The sequence below is a fragment of the Tupaia chinensis genome, unplaced genomic scaffold (genome assembly GCF_000334495.1).
Source record: "Tupaia chinensis unplaced genomic scaffold, TupChi_1.0 Scaffold000270_2, whole genome shotgun sequence".
Classification (NCBI taxonomy): domain Eukaryota; kingdom Metazoa; phylum Chordata; class Mammalia; order Scandentia; family Tupaiidae; genus Tupaia; species Tupaia belangeri.
Genome location: NW_006159751.1, coordinates 3,964,631 through 3,992,524, shown reverse-complemented (window position 1 = coordinate 3,992,524; position 27,894 = coordinate 3,964,631). Strand labels below are relative to the sequence as shown.

The window sequence follows — 27,894 nt, the reverse complement described above, 5'->3', positions numbered from 1 at the left end:
AGCAGGAAATTGTTTTTCCATGAATTTTCCGTTTTCTAGTAGTTAATGAAAAAAAAAATGTTTCATATCTACCAAAGTTCCCTTTGTAGCAAACTTAGAGTCTTATTTCATCAAGTAAGGGGCAGTTTTGTTTTGTTTTAGGTATCTCCGGTCTTCTTCGACTGGTGAGAAATGATCTTAGGATGAGCTCCTAGTATCTGACTTAACCCTTGTCTCTGTTTTCCCTTTCTCTGTAGGTGGCATTGCCAGGACTTACACAGACCAATGTGTACAGATTCTAACAGAACTACTGGGGCTTCAGCAAGAACACATTACCACTGGTAATAGCTACCTTTCTAGAATTATTGTTTTGTCAAGTCCCTGGCCTGTAGTAGTTGCTCAAAAAACATTTGCTGTTGAATGAATGATATAGAAGTTTAAACTTCTCCTTGCACCATCTTCTTGCTGTTAGAGAACCATAGGGCCTATAAACTTAATAGTGCAGAGTCATCAGGCTGCTGTGAGTCTAAGGCTGTACTATAAATAATGAAAGGTACCAGGATGAGCTTGCTTTATTATTTCTCCTCCTTTACCCCTTTTTCTACTTAATGGTAATAAGCTATAGGCAGTGGTTTCCAGGGCTAGGAATAGGGTGAGGCAAGCAAGATGCCTAGGATATCAAATATAAGAAGGCATTCATTCTCAGGTTCATGCAAGTGCCAGCCCTGTATCTCTTCTTAAAGTTTGCACTTTAGACACCTTGCTTGCCTCGTAATAGTCCCAGTCATGGTGGATCCATTTATACTGTCTTCTGAGTATCATTCAACAGCAGCAATACTATATCTGCTTCACATTTTTTAAGGTGCTTTCCCATACCTTAGTTCATTTATCCTCACATCAGTCTAATCAGGGCAACATTCATTCAAGAAATTATTGGCCATGTCATCCATTTCTCAAATAATCATTGACCATCCAGCCAAAACCCATTTTACAAAAATTCAGCTAGAAATCTAGTTTGAATACATGTCCTTCCTGCCTAGAGACTCTAATGCTGGGCTCTTTTATCCTGCACTCTGTTGTAGTGGTGGTGCAGACTTTCCGGGACCTGGTTTGGTTGTGTCCTCAGTGTACTGAAGCTGTGTGTCAGGCACTGCCCGGCTGTGAGGAGAACATTCAGGACAGTGAGGTAGACTATAATTCTGCTTTACTTCTGGGCAGAGGGGGGATGCTTGGGATACTGCCCTCTTAAATAGAATCTAAGCATTTCTTCTACCACATGTCTGAAGTTACTCTTACCTTTGATTGCCACCTTGGATTCTATTTTGAATGTAGATGGCATGTAAATGCTAAAAATAGGATATATATATATATATTTGGAGAGGTCTTTGCTATAGGGTGTGTGCGCTCGCCAAAAAGACAGAGAGAGACAGAGAGATAGAAAGCGAGAAATCAACCCCCAGGGGGGATGGCCATGCCGTAATCCCTTCTCCTCCATTCTCCTCTCGGGATCTTGGGCACGCACGCACACGCGCCCGGCGTGAGTTTTAAGCCACCAGGTCCGGGACGCGAACCGCGGTCGACTACGTGGGAGTCCAGCAACATAGCCATCATGCTAACTGCTGGTCCCAGGATTTATATTTTGATACATTGTTCTCTTGAAGTTTGGAGTCGGAAATTTAGACCATGGAGTTTTTAACTGAAATGAGAATCAGAAGAGTCATTTGTGGAATTCTCCAGAAATTTGGGCTTCATCTCAGGTCTGTTGACTTAAATATCCAGGGATGATGGACCTAGACAGATACAGATAGAGTCTTGCTATGTTGTATTTCTCCTACCTCAGCCTCCTGAGTAACTGGGTCTATATGTGTGTGCCACTGCACCTGACTGCTAGGATGGGCTAACAATCAAACCTAGGCCTCTCATATGGCCTCAGTCTGCCAAGTAGAAGTGTCAGACAGTATGCAATACTGTGGCTTGGCCAATGGGTATATTTTTAAGAAGCTTCAAAGATGGTTGGGAAACACATTCTAGGTTATAACCACTTTCATAAAAAATTAAGAGAAATTCTTTTCAGTAGCTTTCACTGAAACACTAAACCTCAAATTAGGCCGGAGGTCCAAACTGAGGAAACCTCGTTTATTGCTTAATCAACATAGATTATAAAAGTTTTGGATTTCCTCTCATGTGTTAGAATGTCATTCTTATTTGGTTGTAGAAATAGTGGGTAGGATTGATACAATGCAAGGTGAAGTAAATCAAAGATTATATTCTTTGTTCTGGTACTAGAGGAAAGCAAAATCAGCAATTTTCTATCTCCTGTGGGTTAGACAGCCAAGCATTAAGTACCTGTTCTTATTCCTTCCTTCCCTAGGGGAAACAGGCACTTATTTGGCTACTCGGGGTCCATGGGGAAAGAATTCCCAATGCTCCTTATGTGTTAGAGGACTTTGTAGAGAACGTGAAATCAGAGACATTTCCAGCTGTTAAGATGGAGCTGCTCACTGCACTGCTGCGACTTTTCCTCTCTCGACCTGCTGAATGCCAGGACATGCTGGGGCGTTTGTTACATTACTGCATAGGTGGGTGTTTCAATCTGTTCTCTTGCTAATAACAGAAAATTCCTGAAACTGGGTGATGTATAAGAACAGAGGCTTATTTAGCTCATAGTTTGGTGGTGCAAGGTCTAGGACACAGGTTGGTGGAGCATAGGAGCACCTGCATGTGTGGCTCTGTTCTGGTCTCATTCCTTCTCCTTATAAACTCACCTAGAGTCAGTCATGGGTCATGGGTACCTGACCCTAGTGACCATAATCCCAATCTTTTCCCAAGTGCCTTACCTTTCAACAACATAGTTGGGTTAAGGTATCACTCTCTCAATTCTTTTTTTTTTTCCATATATAATATTCATATATAATATTTATTCACATATAATATTCATATATAATAGCATATATGCCCTTCTTTCTTTGAGACATGGTCTTGCTATGTTGTTGAGGCTGGCCTCAAACTAACAGTCCTTTGCCTCAACTTCCCCAGTCTTGGACTACAGGCATGCACACCTGATCCTGGCTTCTGCCCTTCGTATAGTCTCCTCTTTTATAAAAGGCGTTATTTTCTAGTCTCAAGCAAACCTCCTCCTTCACAGCCCCCCGCCTCTACTCATCAAGTGTTAAAAAGACATCTTCCTAAATTTCAAATTGTTCTCTTCTCCATTGGAGTTCCACTCTGCAATTCTATTTCTTCATAATTCTGGCATGTGAGATTTTAAATTGCTCTGCTGCAGTTTTCTCTTCTTCGTCAGTGGTGCCAGCTCCACGTTTGTTTGTTTTCGTAGCTCTTGTATCATAGTCATAGTCTTATTCAAAGTAGCACAGATGCGGCTCTTAGTCTCTTCCTGTTTAATAGCAACTGATTTAATGCGTACATACGAAGTTTGATACCGAGATTTTATAGCTGACAATTCCTTTAAGAGTGTAATTAGATTTTTCTTGCGTGCTGAATCAGGGTGATTGGTCTTGATTTCATATTCCAGCCTGTACTGAATATAATCCAGATCAGAGTCAGCTTTCTGGAACATCAGTTCCAGTTTATCGACCTCTGCCTCCATGTTGAATAGTTGACATTCCTCAGGCCTCAATGGCGATTAAGTCTCACCCTCTCAATTCTGTCATAACCAAATCTCACTACATGAATTTTGGGGGCATATTCAAATGATAGCAATAGGTTTTTCAGAAGGAAATAGTATTTACTATGACCCTTAGTAAAAGTTATCATAGCTTTCATTGTTTGGTAAGTCACATCTGAGACCTGAGAAGAAAATGTTAATGCTTTTTAGTGTTTCATCCACCATTCATTTGGCTAGCATAAGGGTAGGAGGAGTTTTTTGTTTTGTTTTGTTTTGTTTTGTTTTAGAATTATTTATTTATTTAATTCCATTTATTATTATTATTATCATTAATTTGACCAAACAGAGAGAGAGAGAAAGGAAAAGCGAGAAAGTAATTGCCAGATCCAGGACTCAAACTGTGGTTAGCCATGTGGGAATCCAGCACCTTTAACCACCACGCCACCTGCCGACCGCTAAATGTTTTTCTTTTTAAGTAACTCAGTCTGTTTCCTTACATCAGAGGAAGAAAAGGATATGGCTGTACGGGACCGAGGTCTCTTCTACTATCGCCTCCTCTTAGTTGGCATTGATGAAGTTAAGCGGGTCCTGTGTAGCCCCAAATCTGACCCTTCTCTTGGACTTTTGGAGGATCAGGCAGAAAGACCAGTGAATAGCTGGGCCTCAGACTTCAACACACTGGTGCCCATTTATGGCAAAACCCGTTGGGCAGCTATCTCTAAATGCCAAGGGACAGAGCGTTATGGCCCAGAGCATCCTAATAGTGCATCCTTTGCTGCATCAGGTAAAAATCGTCCTTACTTTTTATCTTGTCATGATAAATTTTTTGCAATGACTGGTAGAAACTAGAGAATACACTAACTAAATCTCAAGCCGTTCCCTGAGTTTGAAAATTTGTAAGCAAAGAAGAAGTCTGTCATTGGTTATGTGAGCCATTTATCCAAACTTGAAAGTCATATTGTGTACTTTTGGGAATTTATCTAAAAAATATAATTCCTACAGATTAAAAACATCTCTCATACAAGCTTTCTGACTCTTTTAGGACCTCTGATTCCTGAAGAAAACAAGGAGAGGGAACAAGAACTCCCTGATTCTGGAACCCTCACGTTAGTCCCCAATTGCCAGCTTACTGCTGAGTATTTTGAGAAAACGTGGCGTAGCCTCAAAGTTGTTCATCAGCAAGTGTTGCCTTGGCAGAGAGCAGTCCATCCTGACACCCTCCAGATGGCTCTGCAAGTAGTGAACATCCAGACCATTGCAATGAGCAGGGCTGGGGCTCAGCCATGGAAAGCCTACCTCAGTGCTCAGGATGATACTGGCTGCCTGTTCTTAACTGAACTGCTGTTGGAGCCTGAGAACTTGGAAATGCAGATCTCTGTGAAACAAAATGAGGCAAGGACTGAGACACTGAACAGTTTTATTTCTGTATTAGAAACTGTGATTGGAACAATTGGAGACATAAAGTCATGACGACGCTTGCTGCTTGTCCTGAGTGAGATGAAGAGCTATCTGAATTCCTTAATCACTTGTTGAGCAGCTTAAGTCCAGCTTATATCATATGCAAAAGAGAATGAGAAATGTAGGAATCAGATTCTTATGATTTTGTCTAAAGATTATTCATTGTTCTCGTTATGCCTGTTGGCACCATTTTCTAATGGAATAGCGATATTGTTAGAGTTAATATTGGTAAGGGAATGGGTGAGAATAGGATTTGGATTATTTTCTAATCGATTTTAGAGATTGTGTTACTAATTAAAGATGCCTGACATCTGTGGAAACTTATGGGGGTGAGGGATTGTCATCATTTGTGGGGGTCATCTTTTCTTCCTTGGATTATTATAGTAAACTCCTGACTGTTCTCATATTTCCAATCATGCTTATCAGGCCAAAGTCCAAAGTCCTTAGTGTGGCATCTATGGTACCTCTTCAGTGTCATGTCTCACCACTCCCAAAATACCCTCTCCTTCTGGCAAAACAAACCCTTTGTAATTCCCTAAATACAGCATGTACCAGGTTCTCTCTCACTTCTGTGCCTTAACACCTTCCAATTTTTTGCCTTTTGTTTTAAATTTGCCAGGAAGAGGGAGAAAACACTCCCCAATGGGGCATGGACATGCCTCAATACGTTCTCCTCCATTTCTCCATTCTTTGGGATTTGGGGCAAACATGTGCATGTGCCCAGTGTGTCTTAACACTTGTTCTTATTTCTTTCTATTTTTTTTTTGGAGAGGTTGTTTTTTTTTTTGTTTTTTGTTTTTTTTTTTTTCACTATAGGGCATGTGCGCTCGCCAGACAGAGAGAGACATAGAGATAGAAAGCGAGAAATCACCCCCAGGGGGGATGGTCATGCCACAATCCCTTCTCCTCCATTCTCCTCTCGGGATCTTGGGCACGCACGCACACCCGCCTGGCGTGAGTTTTAAGCCACCAGGTTCAGGAGGTGAACCACAGTCGACTACGTGGGAGTTCAGCGACATAGCCATTATGCTCACTGCTGGTTCCCAACTTATTCTTATTTCTTGCCTAGAGAATTTCTCTTTCTTTTAAAATTAACAGCTAGTCTATCTTTTAGTATTCAGCTCAGTCATGAACTCCTCTAGGAAGTTTTCGGTGACCCTCACTGCCTTCATTAGGGATCTGGTTCAGTTTGTTAGAACAGTCAGTGCAGGGACCAGCAGATGGCATAATGGTTGTGCTGCTGGACTCCTATGTAGTTGATCATGGTTCAAGTCCTGGACCCAGTGGCTTGGAAAACTCCACCAGGTGGCTATGTGTGCACGTACCCAGAATCCCTAGAGGAGAATGGAGGAGAAGGAATTGCAATGTGGCTATTGAAGTGATTTCTTATTTTCTGTCTCTCTGTCCTTCTCTAGCTCTCTGTCTCTCTCTCTCTCTCTGGTGAGCACACATGCCCTGTAGTAAAAATCTCCCACCAAAAAGAAGTCAGTACATGTATCTAGAAGTATTATTGTAATTGTTTCTTGTTGCTCATCCTTTTTATTTTATTCATACCTGACTACATCTTACACATTAATTGAGACAGCATACGGCAAGAATATGCGAGAATCCGGAATGGAGAAAATTAAAATATCAGTTAAGACCACTAGGATTGGAGGTGGGGACGTACACAAATATTCAGGCTGTAAGGACCTACATAGATGATATTGTTGAGCCTCAAGTTTGGCTCTGTAGGTGATGTGGCAGTTGTAGTGAAGAGGAAAAGTAATGGAATTGTCCTCAGAAACAAACAGTCCTATTTTAGTTTCTAAAAGAAATTTACATGTAATAGTTTCACTTAGGTGGCACTAAATGATATGTAAAAGATCTTACAGGAAGTTAGTAAAGGATTTCACATGATTTTTTTCCTACAGTGTTCTCCATTAAAGGCAAAGAGCAAATACCAGCAGATGGCATTAATGGTTACGTTGTTGGACTCCTACATGGCTGACCATGGTTTGAGTCCTGTACCTGGCAGCTTGACACTGAGGATGCATTTGAGAGAATGTCCAAAATCCCAAGAGGAGAATAGAGAAGAAGGGATTGTGGTGTGGCCATCCCCCTTAGGGTGATTTCTTGCTTTCTGTGTCTCTGGCGAACACAAGTGCTCTATAGCAAAAATCCCTCTTTAAAAAAAAAAAAAGCATAACTTCAACATGAAGCTTAATAAAGGCATTCCTTCAAAGACTTAACATGATCCAAGTATATAGCTTTCATCATCCTGCTTAATTCAAGGACAGACTACATATTCTTCAGATAATTTTTCACCCATCACTTCTCTCAAATAGTCTCTTCATAGGAGTAGATAACAGTATTGAATGTTCTGGTAAGGGCCTGGGTTTTGTGAGCCATTTGTTGAAGGATCTTCCCTACTGGGATGATTTCTAAGGACAATGATTATCTTTTCTTCAGTCTACACAGTGCCTGCCACATGGTATTACTTAGTAAAATACTTGAAGTGTGTTTTATTATACCAACTATACAGAAAAGGGAATTCCATCTAGACCTGGATTTGTTAAAAGCAGCAGTATTGACATTTGAGGCCAGATAATTATTTGTTATGGGGGGCCTTCCTGTGCCTTATAGGATGGTAATTAGCAGTATCACTGGCCTTTATACACTGGATGTCAGTAGAACCCCCAGTTGTGACAACTAAAAATGTGCTCAGACTTCATCAAAGGTCTGGGGTGGCAAAATTGCCCCTCATTTGAGAACCACTGATCTAGATCATGGATCTCCACAGGGCCTAGAAAGGGAGGAAGCAGCTTCACAGTTGCTTTTTCTGTATTTTTATTCACTCAGTTAAACCATGAATGTTTAACTAGATTCTAGAAGATGTAAAATTGAAGTGTAAAGTGCTTCGATTTAAAGTAGAATAAGGGAACAGGGTACAGGTGGTAGAAATTAAGTAAACTGATTGACTTTTTAATTTAAAAGCTATAAATGAAATGTCAATATAAAGAAAAGTAGGTATGGCTCAGCAAGTGTTAAATAATGTTACTGAAGTGATCCCAGCTGTTAGAGCTTTTAGAATATTAAGTTCTATTTTGTTATTTTTTTGTAATGTAAGAGGCATCCATAGCAGAATATGAAAGCATTGCTTTTGGAGAGTACACTTTTAAAAATTAACTCAATGAAGAGCTGATTTCTTCTGTAGCCTGGATTTACTGATTTATAAACAAGATGACCAAAGCTCAAGTATACCTTGAAGTTAACCCTTTAATATTATTCTCCTCTGAGACCAGCAGTGTACTCTCACATGACCAGCTGTGGTTCAAGTCCTGGAGCTAGTGGCTTAAGAATCACACTGGGCGAGTACGTATGTGTGCCCCAAATCCCAGGAGGAGAATGGAGGAGAAAGGATTGTGGTGTGAGCTTCTCCCCAGAGGGGTTAATTTCTCACTTTCCTTCTCACTGTCTCTACAGCAAGTGCACACACCCTAAGGAAAAACAAAAACAAACTTAAACAAATATTATTCCCTCTATTCTTTGTATATAGTCCTCTTACAACTGTCCTGTCCCTTCTTAGATATTGGGTGTCTGGGGGAGAGGGAACATGTGACTTGTTTCTTGGTTACAGGTCTCCAGAGGAGCTGCATCTAAGGGGCTTCATCCACATACACATCTGGTGCAGATGACAAGATCCTAGACTTTGAAATAACAATATGAGACAAGGGTTTTGGGAGAGGGATGAAAATTGTTGTGGAAGGAGGGTGGTAAGAAAAACAACTAACAGTAAAACATTTCTGGCCTCATTACTGTGTAGTAATAAGTAGAGCACCCTATGAGAACTGTGAGTGAAGGTATGTGGGCTGAGAGGTAAGGGATGGTTTAGAGGGTGCTGCATTAGAGACCCAGGGAGAAGTAAACAAAGGAGGAAAATTTATTCTATGTTGCCCATGAGGGTCTGTACTCTGTTTCTACAGCCTTACAACATTGATTATATAAGATAATGCAAAGGAGTCAAGATTAGGTCCCAAAGATGGCATTACCCATAAACATATCAGTAGCGAAATGAGGAAGATGGTTTATTGTTGTGAAAAATCTTGAATTTGAGGTAAGAGTTGTTTTTTTCAATTTCAGTTTTCCCACTTATGGATGTGTGAACTTGGGCAAGCTATTTAACATGGTCTCTTTTAAACATTTTTTGGTTTTGTATATTGTTTTGGGAATATATTATAAATGTATTTATTAGAGTTCTTAAATTGTCAGTGAGGGCTCTAAGTGTAAAAGCCTGGCTTAGAATTTTCTGAGGGCTCTTCTAACAATAGAGCCTACTTGTTAGTAACTGAAGTTTCAGCCTTTTTATCTCTAGAGAGAATGAGTGATAGATAACGACAAGTGAAAATGGCTCTCTAACTACACAGGATCATAATTTCTGTTTCTAGTCCAAAAGCAATTTATAATTTTTTCTTTTTTGGAGAGGTTTTTGCTATAGGGCGTGTGCACTCACCAGAAAGAGAGAGACAGAGACAGAAAGCGAGAAATCACCCCTGGGAGGGATGGCCATGCTGCAATCCCTTCTCTTCCCTTCTCTCAGGATCTTGGGCACGCATGCACATGCATCCAGCGTGAGTTTAAGCCACCAGATCTGGGACTCAAACCACAGGCGACTACATGGGAATCCAGTGACTCCCATGCTGTCACTAGACAGACAACTGCTGGTCACAGGCAATTTATAAATTTTTTTAATTAAGATTTTCTTTTAAGAGTAGTTTTATGGGAGACCAGCAGTTTAGTGTAATGGCTATGTCGCTGGACTCTCATGTAGTCAACTGCGTTTCGAGTCCCGGACCCAGCAGCTTAAACTCACACTGGGCGCGTGTGCATGCGTGCCCAGGATCCCGAGAGGAGAATGGAGGAGAAGGGATTGCAGCATGGCCATCCCCTCTGGTGGGTGATTTTTCACTTTCTATCTCTCTGTCTGTCATTGTCTTTCTGGTGAGCGCACATGCCCTATAGCAAAAACCTCTCCAAAGGGAAAAAAAAAAGCTAAAAAAAAAGAGTAGTTTTAGGGCCAGCTGGTGGCATAATGGTTAAGTGAATCCCACATGACTGACCATGCAGTTCAGATCCCAGACCAGGTGGCTTTAAAAACATGCTGGACTCCTGTACATGCCCCAAGTCCCAAAAGAAGAGAGAAATGAAGGAGAAGGAATTGTGGCAAGACTATTCCACATGGGGGTGCTTTCTTACCACTCCCTTTTTCTGCCAAGCACCTGTTGGCAAAATTTTGGGGGAAAAAAAGCAGTTTTAGGTTTATAATAAATTTGAGAGGATGGTAGAGATTTCCCATCTATTCTCCACCCCCACACATACACAGCCTTCCTCATTATCAACATCCCCCTGGACCAGAGTGGTACATTCATTGTAATTGAAGAACTTACCTCATTAGTTATCATCCAAAGTCCAATTATCATCCAAATTCCTCCTGGTCTTCATAGCTTAATAGCTTTTTTTTTTTTTTTTTTTGAGAGGTTTTTACTTTAAGGGCCATTGCCCTCGCCAGACAGACAGAGAGAGACATTTTTCCAGGGGGGATGGTCACGCCGCAATCCCTTCTCCATTCTCCTCTCGGGATCTTGGGCACGCACGCACACGCACCCGGCGTGAATTTTAAGCCACCGGGTCTGGGACACGAACCGCGGTCGACTACGTGGGAGTCCAGCGACATAGCCATTACGCTAACTGCTGGTTCCCAATAGCTTTTTTTTTTTAGAATGATTTTATTTAACTTTATCCATCATTATCATTATTCTCTTTTTAAAATTTGACCAGAGGGGAGGACAGCTGGCCATGTGGGAGCCCAGCACCCCAACCACCATGCCACCCACAAGCCCCATTCATTTATTTTTAATGCTGAATAATATTTCAATGTCTGTATGTACCACAGATTATTTATTCATATGCCTACTGAAGGACATCTTGCTTCCAAACTTTGGTAATTATGAATAAAGCTTCTAGCTGCTATAAACATCCATCTGCATGTTTTGTGTGGACATGAGTTTTCAACTCCCTGTGAGTAAATACTATGGAGTATTAATTACTGGATCTTATAGTAAGATATGTTTAATACTGTAAGAAATCATTGTCTTCTAAAGTGACTGTACCATTTTGTATTCCCACCAGCAATGAATGAGTTCCTGGTTTTCTACATTCTTGTCAGCATTTGGTGTTGTCAGTGTCTTGAATTTTGCCTTTTTTATTTTTTTGAGAGAGGTTTTTGCTATAGGGCGCGTGTGCTCGCCAGAAAGACAGAGAGAGACAGAGAGACAGAAAGCGAGAAATCACCCCCCAGGGGGGATGGTCACGCCGCAATCCCTTCTCCATTCTCCTCTCGGGATCTTGGGCACGCACGCACACGCACCCGGCGTGAATTTTAAGCCACCGGGTCTGGGACACGAACCGCGGTCGACTACGTGGGAGTCCAGCGACATAGCCATTACGCTAACTGCTGGTTCCCAATAGCTTTTTTTTTTTAGAATGATTTTATTTAACTTTATCCATCATTATCATTATTCTCTTTTTAAAATTTGACCAGAGGGGAGGACAGCTGGCCATGTGGGAGCCCAGCACCCCAACCACCATGCCACCCACAAGCCCCATTCATTTATTTTTAATGCTGAATAATATTTCAATGTCTGTATGTACCACAGATTATTTATTCATATGCCTACTGAAGGACATCTTGCTTCCAAACTTTGGTAATTATGAATAAAGCTGCTAGCTGCTATAAACATCCATCTGCATGTTTTGTGTGGACATGAGTTTTCAACTCCCTGTGAGTAAATACTATGGAGTATTAATTACTGGATCTTATAGTAAGATATGTTTAATACTGTAAGAAATCATTGTCTTCTAAAGTGACTGTACCATTTTGTATTCCCACCAGCAATGAATGAGTTCCTGGTTTTCTACATTCTTGTCAGCATTTGGTGTTGTCAGTGTCTTGAATTTTGCCTTTTTTATTTTTTTGAGAGAGGTTTTTGCTATAGGGCGCGTGTGCTCGCCAGAAAGACAGAGAGAGACAGAGACAGAAAGCAAGAAATCACTCCCCGGGGGGATGGCCACACCGCAATCCCTTCTCCTCCATTCTCTTCTAGGGATCTTGGGCACACATACATATGTGTCCAGTGTGAGTTAAAGCCACCAGGTCTGGGACTTGAACCGGTGTCAACTACATGGAAGTCCAACGACATAGCCATTATGCCAACTGCTGGTCCCAATTTTGGCCATTCTAATAGGTGTGTAGAATGGGATAGAAGACAAGATTGTTTCTGATTATTTTGCAAGATAGAAATTCCCTTCTGGGGGCCAGCAGGTAGTATGGTGGTTAAGGGTGTTGGACTCCCACATGGCCAACCATGTGGTTAGAGTTCTGGACCTGGAGGCTTGCTTTCTCACTTTCTCTCTCTCTCTCTCTCTCTGTGTCTCTCTATGGAAATATTAAAATAATAATAATAAATATAGTTTAAAGATTTTCCCTTTAAAAAAAGAGAGATTCTATTCTGAACAACTGACTTAACTGGGTTTTATTTCTTCTTCTTTTTTTTTCTTTTTTTTTTTTTTGACAGAGGACATGTGTACTCTCCAGAGAGAGAAAAAAGAAAATATCTTTCTCCAATAGGACATGGCCATGCTGCAATCCTTTTTCCTCCATTTCCGCATCCCATCAGGATATGGGGCACACATGCACATGCACCTGGAATGTTTTCCATACTGGTGGGTCTGGGATTTGAACCATAGAGGGTCATGTGGGATCCAGCTCCCAATGCACAGTGCTTAGCTATTGTACTAAGGAGCCAGCCCCTTACTTTCTGCTTATGCTCAAATTTCTTATTAGTTGGAACTGTTAAATCACTACATCTGACAGGTTTGAGTGACAGGTTTTTGATAGGTTTAAATGCTATTTCTGAGATCCAGATCCAGAATCTGGTCTTAGCTGTATTAAGAAGGCAGCCACAACAGGTAAGTGTCCAGTCCTAAGGTCTCTATAAAAAATGATAGAGTCATGGGACCAGCAGGTGGCATGCTGGATTCCCACATGGATGACTGTGGTTTGAGTCCTGAACCCGGTGGATTAAAAATCACACAGAGCCTCTGTGTGTGTGTGTGTGTGTGTGTGTTTCCAAAATTTTGAGAGGAAAATAGAGGAGAAATTATTGCAGCATGGCCATCCTCTTTTGGGCTGATTTCTCACTTTCCCTCTCTCTGTTTCTCTCTAGGGAGTGTATGTGCCCTATGGCAAAAACCTAAAAAAAAAAAAAAAAAAAATTCTAACCTAATTAAAGAAAAACCCTTTAATTAGAGAGTGACTCTCATATCCCTTTCATTCTAGCCCTTATGCCTTGGGCTTAAAAAGAAGACATTTAACTTTTACTACATGCATACTGAACAGTACTTGGTCATTCTTCATAACATTATTTAATCTAATCTTCATAATTTCTCTGTGAGATACTTTGTATTATCCCATTTGCAGTTATTCAAATGTTCAAGTTTTTTTTTTCTTTCACTTTCCCAATCTTTATATATATTATCCCTGTATTATCCCTTTATATATATTATCCCCCTGGAACAGTGTTAGTCCTCTTTTTTGCTCAATGATGCCTACTCACCATTCAAAGTTCATCTCAGATTTAACTACTTTAAGGGAGACTTCCTAATTCCCTATATCTGTGTCCCTATTAAAGTCCCATAGAACACTGTTATCTCACTAGCACAAGAAAATTATGTCAGTTCTGCTGAAGTCTAAGTTCTGTGAACACAAAACCGTACCTCTCTCATTTTTGTGTTATTTGTAGTGCCAAGTAATCATTGTATGACAGCAAATAAATGCCATAACAGAAGTTGAGTGCTAATCTATTATAACTTAAACACCTCCTTTTAGAGGCCGGTAGGTAGTGTGGTGGTTAAGGGTGCTGGACTCCCACATGGCTGACTGCAGTTTGAGTCCTAGACCTGGTGGCTTGCTCTCTCTCCTCTCTGGTCAGATTAAAATGAATGAATGAATGAATAAATAATCATTTAAAAAAACCTCAACAACCTCCTTTTAAATTATAGCTTACAGGGAACCAGCAGTTAGCATAATGGCTATGTCGCTGGACTCCCACGTAGTCGACCGTGGTTCATGTCCTGGACCCGGTGACTTAAAACTCATGCCGGGCGCGTGTGCGTGCGTGCCCAAGATCCCAAGAGGAGAATGGAGGAGAAGGGATTGCGGCGTGACCATCCCCTCTGGGGGGTGATTTCTCGCTTTCTGTCTCTGTCTGTCTGGCGAGCGCACGCGCCCTATAGCAAAAACCTCTCCAAAAAAAAAAAAAAAAATTATAGCTTACACAAAACCTAACCCTGTTTTTTCACACTATGATCCCCTAACCCGGTTTTTCAGGATTTTGGGTACCTGGAATGTTCTCAGGCCAACCCAGGGATCTGGACGTGCAGTTGCTGTATGGTTTCCAGCCTTGTAGCGCATTTGTGTTACCATGATGCCACAATAACTGGCCCAACAGGAAGTATTTCTTTACTTCCCTTTTATTTTCTTTTCCTTTCTTTCTTTTCTTTCTTTTTTTTTTTTTGTTTAAGTTTTTGCCATATGGTGTGTGTACTCACTGGAGAGAGACAGAGTAATACAGAGAAAGTAAGAAATCATCTCCCCATACACATCTGGAGGGATGGCCATGCTACAGTCCCTTCTCCTATAGTCTCTTCTTGGGATTTTGGGCACACAAGCCTGGTATGATTTTTCAAGCTCCTGGATCTGGGGCTGGAATTCTGGTTGGCCAGGTGGGAGTCCAGCACTGTAACCACCATCCCAGCTGCTCACCCCAATGTATTTCCTTTTTTTAAAATTCCTATAGGGCATGTATGTTTGTGAGAGTGAGAGAAAGAGAGGAAGACAAGGAAAATGAGAAAGCACTCCCCTTCCCCTGGTGAATGGCCATGCTGCAATCTCTTCTCTATTCTCTGAAGATTTGGGGCACACAGGCACATGCAGCCAGCACGATATTTAAGCCACCAGGTCCGACTCAACCCATGCAGTTGGCCAGATGGGATCCAGCTGCTTTAACCATGACACTGGCTGGCCCTGGAAGTATTTCTTAGTGAAATTACCTAAACAGATCCTCTTCAGTTCTATTTCAGTTGTAGATCACCTATCAATAATTATAAAAGTTATTCATTAATCTATGGACTAGCTAGGGCGTGGTTCTGAGATAAGGAACTTAACGTCTTGAACAAGTCTCCCCAGTTCCGTGTGAAGGAGCTTTTCAGAGGAAAGCTCTTTCAGAGCAGCTACTTTAGAAGATAGCTGTTGGGAAAGGCTCACGACTACGTATCCAATTAGGAAACTACAAGAAGAAGTAGAAACATCTGCTGGTTTACCTGTTTCTATCCTGCTGATCTGAAAATTGCTTGTTTTCTGGAAAAGAAAAACTCAGCAGCAAATATTTAAAATGAAGAGCCCCCGAACTTTTGAGGAGCAAACTGAATGCATTGTGGAAACTCTACTCATGGACTTGTTAGGCCCGGCACCGCAGGTTTCTAACCGAAGCCTCTGCTCAGTAGATGAACCAGATTCAGGTAAGCTTCCTGACCTGCAGTGGCGATTACAGATCAGTTAGAGTATTTGAGTATGCTTCCTTTCATTCTGCTTGTTTCAAAAGGCAAACCTAAGCTTTCAGCAACACCTGTAGGGAAGGAGATCTCAATGAAAGGAACATTTTTGACTATTGGTGTTGACAGAACGTTGAAGTTCTTGGGAAAGAATGATGCCAAAGTTGTTTAAAAGATTAGAAAATGCTTCCCCATTTCCCAGATTTCTAGGACTTGTCATCCCTTCAAACATTGTGACAAACGTGTTTCCTCCATTTTAGGAGAAGCTTGCTCTTTCGATGTGGCTATCATTGCTGGTCGCCTTCGGATGTTGGGTGACGAGTTAAATGAAGAATTCAAGGGAGAATTGGAAGCTTCTGCCAAAAGCATTGCAGAAACCATTCATGGACAGGTGAAGTGTCTATCTTGCTATTGTTTGCTGCTGCTTTTCTATCTCAAAAATCTTTTCTTACTATTCCTGTGCCGCTGTAACTATGAATGGCTGTAAAAGATTTGAGAGGCTTATATTCATCCAAGGAGATACAGCAAGAATTTCCCCACTGCTAGTCAGTCAAAATCTGAGTGATAAAGTTGGAAAGCTCTTGGCATAGGCCAGTCAACGGTTAGCTTGTCCTCACTTGTTTTCCATCAGAGTTGTGCTTAGTGCACATACAGCACATCTGTAACACTTTATTCTTTTCTTAAAGGATTATTTATTTAATTTTATTTATTATTATTATTATTTTAAAATCTGACCAGAGAAAGAGAGAGAGGAAGAGAGAGAGAATGAAAGTGAAAAACCAAGTCTCCAAGTCCAGGATGTGAACTGTGGTCGGTCGTGTGGAAGTCCAACACCTTAACCACCATACTTCCTGCAGGCCCCTATAACACTTTATTCTTAGCAAAGTATCTTTTATACATGTTTTAATACTTATTTTTTGGGAGTGAACATCTTTCCCCGCTAGGGTCCAGTAGTAAAATATATATACATGGGGAGGAGAGGCAGTTACAAGTCTGATGCAATGAGACCTAAGTCCTTATGGCACCTCGCTGCATTTTTACCAGAATGCTGATTACAGATTACTGCAGTAGCACTTGGATCTGTATTACATATAAAGACCATAGATAGTGTTCTAGGAGATGTTGCTGATTGATATCAACAGTAACAGTTAATATGAACTCATCACTTACCATGTCTTTTTTTTTTTTTTTTTGGGACGTTTTCGCTATAGGGCGTGTGTGCTCGCCAGACACACAGAGAGAAACATAGAGACAGAAAGCGAGAAATCACCCCTCGGGGGGGATGCTCACGCTGCAATCCCTTCTCTTCCATTCTCCTCTTGGGATCTTGGGCACGCACGCACACGTGCCCGGCATGAGTTTTAAGCCACCGGGTCTGGGACGCGAACCGCGGTCGACTACGTAGGAGTCTAGCAACATAGCCATTACATTAACTGCTGGTTCCCACCATATCTCATTATCGATTGTCTCATTCATCATTATACCCTTAGTAATTAATTAGTATTTCTGAGATAGTTACTTTGAAACTATGTAAATATCTTTTATATCATCATAATTCACGCCCAACTGAGTTGAGCCGCCGGGTCCAGTCGACTACATGGGAGTCCAGCAACATAGCCATTATGCCACTGCTGGACCCCAGAATTGGACTTCTTACAATTACTTACCCTGAGGCTGTCCTCTATTTCTCCATTCCATCAGGATTTTAGGTACACATGCCCAGCTTGTTTTCTAAGCCATAGAGCCCAGGACTTGAACTGCACTAAGCCATGTGAGATGAAGCTCCCAATGGTACTTAACCACTGTACTACATAGCTGGCCCTGGTGTTGTTAACTTGAATCACTTAAGATGGTGGGACCAGCAGGTGGCATGGTGGGTAAGGTACTGGACACTCCCGCATGGCTGACCATGGTTTGAGTCCCGGACCTGGTCGCTTACTTTCTCTCTCTCTCTCTCTGTGTATCTATGGTCAAATTAAAATATATGAATGAATAAATAAACTTAAATAAAAATAATTTAAGAAAAGATGGTATCTGTAAGCCTTCTTTACTGTACTCTTTCACCTTAGTAATAAGTATTTCAGAGATAGTTACTTTGAAACTATGTAAATATCTTATGTATCATCATAATTTAAATCTTTTTGTTTCTATTGGGTTGTCAGAAAAGTCATGACACATTTTTACACAGAAAAATAAAAATACATCATGACTTTCCTAAGGACCCAATATATCAGCATGAACCCACAAATTCCTATATTCTTCAGTGGGTTATAATTTGTTACTATCATTATTTCCTTAGATGCTTGGATTGTCGTAGACTTAGCTAGTGGGAATCTTTTTGATCTGCACTGTCTCTTATTTATTTATTTATTTATTTATTTTTGCTAGAGGGCATGTATGCACATGAGGGAGAGTGAGTGCAATCCCTTCTCCATTTCTCCATCCTGTCAGGATTTGGGGCATCTGGTGTATTTGAGGCTGGGATTCAAGCTGTGCAGTCGGCAACACGAGATCTGGCTCCCTCAACAACCAGGCCATGGACCTAGCCCTGGACTGTGTCTTTTTCATGACTCTATCATTCTTTGAGTACTTCCTTAATTTCTAATAGATCTTATATTTTCATGCCCCAGCCTAGAATCAGTCATTCTCCAGGAAGCTCTGGGTTCTTTGAATAGAGCATGGTGTTTACAAGCCAGTATCCTAGGTGAATATTCTATTTTTTAAATTTACTAAAGAGAAAGAGCATGGCTCACTGAGAAACACACTGGATTCCTGTACTCCATCCTTCTGTGCTTTTTGAGTAATGCTTCAGTGATATGTCCTATTTCTTCTCAGGTAGGAGATACATTCCAGGGCACAGTGAACTCTCTCAGCAAGGTCTGGTGTGCACAGGATTCCAGCTTTGCTTATGAGAGAGCCTGTCTGGCAGTATCAGTGAAACTTATTGAGTATGTGGCCCGCATCACTCCTGAAATGGCAAGACAGGTGGCTATCTCTATGACGAGTATGATCAATGGGAATGCAGCCATCCGGGAGTATGTTGAGAGCCAGGGAGGTTGGGTAAGTATGTTGGGGCCCCTGGCTTTGCTAGGCATTTGCACTGTACTTGTGTTAATACCTGGAACTTTAATTCATGACCCTTTTGTGAGTCGGAAACTAAGCAGGAAAACAGAATTTCCTTGCCAGCAATTCCGGGCATTTTCCCTACTTTGTTAAAAATGTCAGGATTGTCTTACCCTGAGAGAAAAGAGCAGACAGAAGCTCAGCCTATGGGGGTTGGACTCCAGAATTGTGCTGTGTAAAATGTTGACGGTTGACTCTGTGAGGCTGATCTCTACTTCCTACATGTAGTCATCTATTGGTAGTGAAGTTACAACCTCAGCCTGATTTCAGTCTGCCTTTTGGTAAAGTTTTGGGTCTTTCTCTAATATCTTTAGGTATGTGTTGAGTTATTTAATATAATCTAACAAAAGCAGCCAGGCTCATCTATTGTAGCAATAACTATAGGAGGCTTCTAAGCCCGTGTCTTGGTAATTATTAGAACTTCTGCTGTCATGTAGCACTCTCCTCCAGTTCTCAGATCAGCAGAAGCCTTAGTTAGAGCCTCACTCCCTGCAGGTATCTGTGTACTTTCCCTGGTTTCTTAGGGAGCTCCTGATGACCATTTCTTTGACTGGAGGATTTTTACTATCCCTCCTAGGAAAACCTGGAGAGCTGAAGAAGAGATGAAGCTATTCCCCAGACAGAACATCACTTCCCCTTTGATGGATTGGGTGATTGATTTCTGGCAATTAAAACAAACAAAAAAAATCTACTTTCTTTATTTGGTCAGAATTGAACTCAGCTGAATCAGTTACTCTCTAGTGATTATTAAAGTTGAGAGAAATTCCTGAAGTCCTACAGATGTCTTATACTTTCTGTTTTAACAAGAGTTTTAATGAGGTTCTGTTGAAGCAAAGACCTCCAGACTCAGAAGGAATGACTTAGTAGTGGAATTCTAGGCATCAGGACAGGTCTTTGCTAGAGATATTTTGAGAAGATGGGAGAATATTCCTTCAGATTTACCCTTGTCCTTTAGTGAGGATCTTGTCTAATCATTCTGAAATCTAAAGGACTTCAGAGAATCAATTTTTTTTTTTTTTTTTTTGGAGAGAGGTATTTTTCTACAGGCCACGTGCACTCACTGGAGAAAGAGAAAGAGAAAGACAGAAAGCAAGAAATTGCCCCCCTAGGGGGGATGACCTTGTTGTAATCCCTTCTCCTCTATTCTCCTCTCAGGATCCTGAGCACACATGCATGTACACATACCCAATTTGAATTTTAAATTGTTCGGTCCAGGACTTGAACCACAGTCAACTACATGGGAGTCCAGCAACATAACCATTATGCCATCTGCTGGTCCCCTTCAAGGAGATTTTTAATTGAAAAAATTTTATGTTGAGAATTTTCTTTAAAATCATTCCTAAATTTGATGTCAGTTTCACCTGAGGAGACTTACTTTATACATTCTAGAGGTTGGAAGCCAAAGATAACAAATTGTTTATCTACTCTCCACCTAGAAAGGTCAGAGGAAGATAAAATATTTACGTTTCGTTTAACTGTCACAGGATGCAGGAAGTGCCAGCCACATCTAGGACAGGAGGACCGCCCAGCTTAGATAAAGCTTATAGCATACCACAGCGTTTTTCAAAGTGTGGTTCATACACCACTTGTGGCCCTTATTAAATTGCTGCTCCTAGGACCTATCCCTAGAGATTTTGATTCTCTGGGGGTATACTGGCGCCTAATAACCTACCTTTTCAACCATTACCACAGATGATTCTGATGCATAAACAATTTGAGAACCATCAGTTTGGAGCAGGACTTGATACATTATAGCCCATAGGCCAAATCTGGCCTGTTTTCTATATTCATAATAAATTTTATTGGAATGAGACTACACTCATTTATATAATGTCTATGACTGCCTTCACAATACAGTGGCACAGCTGAATAGTTCCGGCAGACACCATATGGCCTGTCAAGTCTGAAATACTAGCCGGCCCTTTACAGAAGAAGCATGCTGTCTTCTCCTCTAAAGCTAAATGAACACTTCTCCTTGAGCAATTTAAAGTCTGTTTCAGGTCTGACCATTTTTGCAAAGTTGTAGGTAGGGTTTAACCTTAAAGATATTTACTCTTTTTCAGAACTCAGTCTGGGAGTTTTTGTTAGTGCTTGCATAGACCATACTTTCTCTAAGGCCTTCAGCCAATCAGAGAGTGCTATGGCTCCCATGTAGTTGATAGGGTATACATTTCCTTGGTCCTGTACGTGAGAGTGATAGAAGCAAAGCTTATGGTTTCCATAATTGCTCTACCCCAAAATAGTTCTTAATAACCTAATAGATTTGTAGGCAACCATCAGGTAAATACTGCAAAAACCAGACTATGTACCTGAATATTGGGAAGAGCACTGCCATACCTGTTTATGAAGAGAGGCATTAATGACTTTGGCAAAAGTTTAACAAAGCTAACGACTTTCCCTTGGCAAACCATCTCTCTGGCCCCACTAAGTGCAGAGAAGTAAAAATACAGTGCTGTTAATATAGATTTTTGCGGGACCAGCAGTTAGCGTAATGGCTATGTTGCTGGACTCCCATGTAGTCGACCACGGTTCGCGTCCTGAACCCAGTGGCTTAAAACTCAAGCCAGGTGTGTGTGCGAGCATGCCCAAGATCCCTAGAGGAGAATGGAGAAGAAAGGATTGCGGCGTGGCCATCCCCCCTGGGGGGTGATTTCTTTCTGTCTGTCTCTGTCTGTCTGGCGAGCGCACGCGCCCTATGGCAAAAACCTCTCCAAATAGATAGATAGATAGATAGATAGATAGATAGATAGATAGATAGATTTTTGCTCTTTATAGTTATGTTTATTTTCTTTATTCCCAGATAAACAAATTAGTCATCTAGAAATGAAATTTCTTGTCTCTCTTCAGTAGTAATTAGCCTTTCGTTGTTGTTACCAATTAAAATACTTTCTGTATTCCTTTGTTGTCCCTTATATTACCATAAACTCAGGATGATTAGTTTTGTGGTATTTGACTTCTTAGGCAAAACTCACTATTATCACTTCACTACTGCTGTTGTTTCTGAAATATTTTTCTGTCTATACACTTACTAAACAAAGTTTTAGTAAGTGTAATCTATACATTGAATTTTAAGTATTAGAGGCCAGCAGCCTGCCTTTCCTCTTTTCTTTCTTCCTTTACCCACGACAGCTATCTGTTTTATCTTATGTTGCCCATAAAACATTAAGCTGTACATTTAACTCCAGGTATACTGCAGCATCATGAGATTTGAAGATATGGTGCCTGGAGATTGCATCGGGCACATGAATGAAGCAGCCTGGCCTGGGCGTTGTATTTATTGGTTGGCCACCCTATTTTAGAAGAGCCTAAGTGAGTGGACTGCAGAAAGAAGACATTGTAACCGAGAAATCAAGAATGCATTCACCTTTGCCTGATTTTAACAATTTGGTTTCATGATAGGCTGATGATGTCATGACTTGGGCAAGTGACCTAACTCCTCTATGCTTTAGTTTCCACGCCTGTAAAATAAAGATGATTTAGTAACTGCTTCATAGAACAGTTGTGAGAGATAAATGGAATAATACACTTTGTAAAGGGCTTAGTCCAGTCCCTGGGATATTTTAAGTACTGTGTGCCATTAGCAATCTGGAACTCATGTGATTTGTAAATATCATTTATTTCCCTTTGTCCAAAATCCATGTCCACAAATAATCTCATTTCCATGTGTCTGTCTGTCTTTCTTTCTTTCTTTCTTTTTCTTTCTTTCTTTCTTTCTTTCTTTCTTTCTTTCTTTCTTTCTTTCTTTCTTTTTTAGAGGTTTTTGCCATAGGGCATATGCATTCACTGGAGACAGAGAGACAGAGACAGTGAGAGAGAAGGTAAGAATCCACCTCCCAGGGTGTATGGCCACACCACAGTCCCTTTTCTTCCACTCTCCTCTTGGGATTTTGGGCATGCACGCACAAACGCCTGGTGTGATTTTCAAGCCACTGGGTTCGGGCTCTGCACCTTGGTCAGCACTGTGAGAATCCAGTGCTGTAAGTACTACACCATCTACTGGTCCTCTGTGTGTCTTTCTTATCTACCATCCAGCTAGCTCAAAAACTCAGTCACTTTTACCTTCTTCCCCCTCCAGTCCCACTCACCAAATTAGTCATTTTCACTTATTCCTTTGTTCTTTTTTTTTTTTTTTTTTTTTTTGGATTTTTTAAAGAGGTTTTTGCTATAAGCACATGTGCTCACCAGAAAGAGAGAGACAGAGAAACAAAAAGCGAGAAATCACCCCCCAGGGAGGATGACCACGCCATAACCTCTTCTCCTCCATTCTCTCCTAGGGATTTTGGGCACAGTGTGAGTTTTAAGTTGCCGGGTCCAGGATTCGAGACACATAGATTATGTGGGAGTCCAGCGACGTAACCATTACGGCATCTACTAGTCCCGATTACTGTTTTCTTTTTAAAGAATTATTTTATTTGAGACCAGCAGTTAGCGTAATGGCTATGTTGCTGGACTCCCATGTAGTTGACTGCGGTTCGCGTCCTGGACCCGGTGGCTTAAAACTCATGCCAGGCGCGTGTGCGTGCGTGCCCAAGATCCCAAGAGGAGAATGGAGGAGAAGGGATTGTGGCGTGGCCATCCCCCCTGGGGGGTGATTTCTCGCTGTCACTCTGTCTCTCTCTGTCTCTGTCTGGCGAGCACATGCGCCCTATAGCAAAAAACAAAACAAAAACAACAAAAAAGAATTATTTTATTTAACTTTATTTATTTATTTATTTATTTTATAACTTGACCAGAGAGGGACAGAGCGAGCAAGAAAGAGAGAGAGGGAAAGTGAGAGCTAGCCACCAGGTCTGGGACTCAAACCACGATTGGTAAAGTGGGAGTCCAGCATCTTCAACCACCATGCCACCTGCCACCCTCCACCCCATTACCATTTTCTTAAAAGCCTTCAGTGGAACTTTTGAGGATGATCAATACCCTGATTGTGCAGTGTTTTCATGGGTATATACAGATAGTAAAACTTATCAAACTGTGTACTTTGAAATGTGTAGTTGATTGTATACTAATATTATCTCGATAAAGTTATTTTTGAAAAAACCTTCAGTGGCTCCCCATTAACAAATAAAACCTGATTCTTCAGCCTGATAGGTAGATTTCTCTAGAATCTGTCCCCAATTGCCACTTCTAGTCTGAGTCATGATTCATCAATCATAACTCTCTACAAACCCAGTGATATAGTAAAACTGAGCCACTCACTAAAACTTCCATCTTCCTACTGTTCTCAGTTTCATATTACTTTTTCTTAGGCTCTCATAGTCATCTTTAATACCCACTTGAATTGTCCCTTCTTCCATGAAGGCTATCCAGGTAACCTGAACAGGAAATTTTCTTTGCCTTCCCAAACTTCTGTATGGCTATGAAGGTTCTTATGACAAATGGCCTTTAATTGTACCTGTGTACTTATCTTCCCTACTAGAATAAAGGATACTCTAATGATACAGTTCATTTACATTTCCACAGTACTCCTCCTCCTCATTCTCTTGCAAGTACCTGGACATTATAAGTATTTATCACATGAATGAATACGTGATTGACTCAGATAAGCTCTCAGGTCAGATCATATATATATATTTTTTTTTTTTTTGAGAGGTTTATGCTGTAGGATGTGTGTGCTCACCAGACAGACAGAGACATAGAGACAGAAAGCGAGAAATCACCCCCCAGGGGGGATGGTCACACCGCAATCCCTTCTCCTCCATTCTCCTCTTGGGATCCTGGGCACGCACGCACACGCGCCTGGCGTGAGTTTTAAGCCACTGGGTCCAGGACGCGAACCGCAGTCGACTACATGGGAGTCCAGCAACATAGCCGTTACACTAACTGCTGGCCCCAGGTCAGATTATATTTTGAACAGGAAGTCAAGCCTTACCAAAAGTCCTGACTCTTATTAAAAAAAGAAAAAGGGGCCAGCCAGTGTCATGGTGGTTAGAGCAGCTGGATCCCACATGACTGTGTGTTTGTCTCCTGGACCCAGCTGGGCACGTGTGTGTGTGTGTGTGTGTGTGTGTGTGTGTGTTCCCCAAATCCCCGAAGGACAAATGGAGGAAAAGAGATGGCTGTGTGGCCACTCCCTTTGGGGGCTGCTTTCTCACCTTCGGGTGTGTGTGTCTCCAGCAAGTCTATACGCCCTCTAGCAAAAAGAGAAGGGAAAAAAGGTAATTGCTTCAATTGGTTTTTTTTTTTTTTTTTTTTTTTTTTTTAGGGGTTTTTTCTCTGGGGGGGTTTGCCAGAGATTTTTGCTATAGGGCATGTGCGCTTGCCAGACAGAGAGAGACAAAGAGATAGAAAGCAAGAAATCAACCCCCAGGGGGATGGCCACGCAGCAATCCCTTCTCCTCCATTGCTTCAATTGGAAGTTACCAGCTGACTTCGGCCCCTTGAGGATTCTGAAACTGAAGGCAGAGCATGATTCCCTGTGTGACATTTGGGAAGCCCAGAGTGAAGTCTACAGTGAGCAACCTGAAGAGCTTGATGAGGTCACAGAATGTGGCACATAGAGAACTTTCGTACTGTAGATGATGTAAAAACATAAGCAAATCAAGCAAGTGTCTTTAGAGGTACTTGTAAAGCCTCTTCTGTGTCCATCCATTTATAAAAGGAGAAGAAAATGTGTCCTGGAGATGAAGGTAATTTATTGGGCATCACAGCTCTTTGGAACTGGACTCTGTCCTAGAGACATCCTTCCTTTCATAACAATAGCCGTACTGCTAGGGCAGCAGCAGTCGGGGAAGTACTCTTTGCCAGGTTCCTGGGCCTCCCTGTAGGAAGGCCCATCTGCTCTGAGCATGATAGTGCCTAGCCAGAGACAAGAAGCTTAGATTGTGCCAGGCAAGACACTAGGAATGACAGGTATGCGAGTAGCCAAGTCAGAGTCGGGGCTCTCTCCACAGTCCAGCCACTTTATTACCATAGACTTGTGTTAGGTATGCCCAAGACCATGTTAAGCACTGTAGATAACACACAGGCAGGGAAGACACTGTCATTGACTTCAATAAAACTACAGGGGCATTTTCTATGTCCTCCTTTTTTTTTTTTTTTGGAGAAGTTTTTTCGCTATATGGCTTGTGTGCTCGCCAGACAGACAGAGAGAGACATAGAGATAGAAAGCGAGAAATCACCCCCCAGGGGGGATGGTCACGCCGCAATCCCTTCTCCATTCTCCTTTCGGGATCTTGGGCACGCACGCACACGCGCCCGGCATGAGTTTAAGCCACCGGGTCCGGGACGCGAACCGCGGTCGACTATGTGGGAGTCCAGTGACATAGCCATTACGCTAACTGCTGGTCCCTATGTCCTCCTTTGAATAAACTCTTAAATAAACTTAAGGAAGACAAGGAGCATGTGAAAAAACTAATAAAATGTCCACAACTGAATATAAAGATTTTTTTTTTTTTTGAGAGGGATTTTTGCCATAGGGCGGCACATGCACTCGCCAGAGAGAGAGACAGAAAGTGAGAAATCATCCCCCCGGGGGGATGGCCATGCAGCCATCTCTTCTGCATTCTCCTTTCAGGATCTTGGGCACGCACATGCACACGCATTTGGCTTGAGTTTTAAGTCACTGGGTCCTGAACTCAAACTGCAGTCGACTACGTGGGAGTCCAGCAACGTAACCATTATGCCATCTTCTGGTGCCAACATGACATGTGACCAGCACTTCTCTCTTTGTCCTGACATTTCTGACCAAACACTAGAGCCACACAAGGCAGCATCAAGACTTGGCTCCTTCCTCACTCCCCTGCAGAAGTTCATTCACAGCTTCATCCCCACTTAGAATTCCCCTTGATGGTTTTAGCAAAATGTTTTTGAGTCTTTCACTGGATGGAATTATTATGTTCACCTAGGGTTTATGCTAGACTGGTTTAAATCTTTTATCAAACATTCTTAGATTTCCTCGGGTGTTTGCCAACCTTCACTGCATGACTTATTTCACCTCAGCTTTGCTTTCTTCCCACAAGGTACAAATGAGTCAGTACAATCTCCATCAAAAGGCATTATGTTCCAGGGGGTGATTAAGGTGCCAGATTCCACATGGTCAATTCCACAGTTCAAGTCCTAGACCAGTGATTTGAAAATCACACTGGGTACATGTGTGTCCATGCTCAAAATCCCTAGAGGAGAATGGATCGCAACATGGCCATCCCTCCCTGGGGGTGATTTCTCATTTTTTCTCTCCGTTTCTCAGGCAAGCACATGCGGCCTATGGCCAAAAAAAAAAAAAAAAAAAAGGCATTATGCTCCTCTTGCTCTCCAGTACTTGTAGAAAGAGGTGAGAAAAACTGAGTACTAGCTACATGTGTTAAAAATAACTGAAGTTTTTTGTTTTCTCCTTTAGTTTGTTTTTTGCTTGCTTGAGTGGTCTGCTCAGGAAATGGCCTTGTAGCGAAGTGGGTTTTTGAGGTTTGGCTATTTCACAAGGTTTCTATACCTTTTGGTTTTACAGGAGAACAAACACCTAAGAATTGCTGCTGGCTTTTACAAAAGTCTTCAGTTCCACTAAGACACTATTTACAGATCTTTAAATTTGGAGTAAAAGGACTATGGAGACATCTATGCAAGTTTTTCTTTCTTAGACTAACCTCTCTTCCCTCCCTCCCTCCCTAACGAGAGAAGAAAATTAGTGAAAAATTGTTCTGAAGTAAGGACTCGAGGAAAGTAGTTACCATTTATTTTATTAAGCATCTTTTTGCTTAATAAATAATTGAAAAAGTTCTATTTTTCTTGAAAGTGAGGACATTCTAAGGGGACAGAGAAATTATGAAATACCTTTTTTTTTTTTATTTCCAGAGGGCATATGCACTTGCAAGAGAAAAACAGAGAGGGACCAGCAGTTAGCATAATGGCTATGTCGCTGGACTCCCACGTAATCGACCACAGTTCGAGTCCCGGACCCGGTGGCTTAAACTCACGCCGGGCACGTGTGCATGCGTGCCCAAGATCCCAAGAGGAGAATGGAGGAGAAGGGATTGCGGCATGGCCATCCCCCCTGGGGGGTGATTTCTTGCTTTCTATCTCTCTGTCTCTCTCTGTCTTTCTGGCGAGCGCACGTACCCTATAGC

At 41.6% G+C, this 27,894-nt stretch overlaps 3 protein-coding genes across 6 annotated transcripts in view; 2 read left to right on the top strand and 1 right to left on the bottom strand.

Moving 5' to 3' along the window:
• Window positions 1–7,083, top strand: part of AP4B1 (adaptor related protein complex 4 subunit beta 1) — a 14,214-nt gene extending 7,131 nt beyond the window's left edge. For 2 of the 3 annotated variants that reach the window (XM_006149625.3, XM_006149624.3), the window contains exons 7-11: window positions 237–320; window positions 1,062–1,165; window positions 2,351–2,558; window positions 4,107–4,388; window positions 4,647–5,613. In XM_006149625.3, the coding sequence (XP_006149687.1) occupies window positions 237–320; window positions 1,062–1,165; window positions 2,351–2,558; window positions 4,107–4,388; window positions 4,647–5,074 (1,106 nt within the window). In that variant the 3' untranslated portion in view covers window positions 5,075–5,613. Of the gene's footprint in view, window positions 1–236; window positions 321–1,061; window positions 1,166–2,350; window positions 2,559–4,106; window positions 4,389–4,646; window positions 5,614–6,975 lie in introns of those variants that run through there. The other variant, XR_001370441.2, reaches the window with a different exon arrangement.
• LOC102468864 (spindle and kinetochore-associated protein 2-like) lies at window positions 2,568–3,676 on the bottom strand. Its single transcript, XM_014588219.2, has one exon. The coding sequence runs from the start codon at window positions 3,584–3,586 to the stop codon at window positions 3,221–3,223; it is 366 nt and encodes a 121-aa protein (XP_014443705.1). The 5' UTR covers window positions 3,587–3,676; the 3' UTR covers window positions 2,568–3,220.
• Window positions 7,084–11,665: 4,582 nt separating the features above from the next.
• On the top strand, window positions 11,666–19,522 carry BCL2L15 (BCL2 like 15). Of its 2 annotated transcripts, XM_014588241.2 has the most exons (5): window positions 11,666–11,882; window positions 15,444–15,679; window positions 15,973–16,103; window positions 18,548–18,772; window positions 19,413–19,522. In XM_014588241.2, exons 2-5 carry the CDS (start codon window positions 15,553–15,555, stop codon window positions 19,428–19,430), a joined length of 501 nt encoding a protein of 166 aa, XP_014443727.1. In that variant the 5' UTR covers window positions 11,666–11,882; window positions 15,444–15,552; the 3' UTR covers window positions 19,431–19,522. The 2 variants fall into 2 exon arrangements, with proteins under 2 accessions (XP_014443727.1, XP_006149685.1); XM_006149623.3 differs by lacking the exon at window positions 11,666–11,882 and having other exon boundaries at window positions 15,141–15,679.
• The last annotated feature ends 8,372 nt before the right edge of the window (window positions 19,523–27,894 follow it).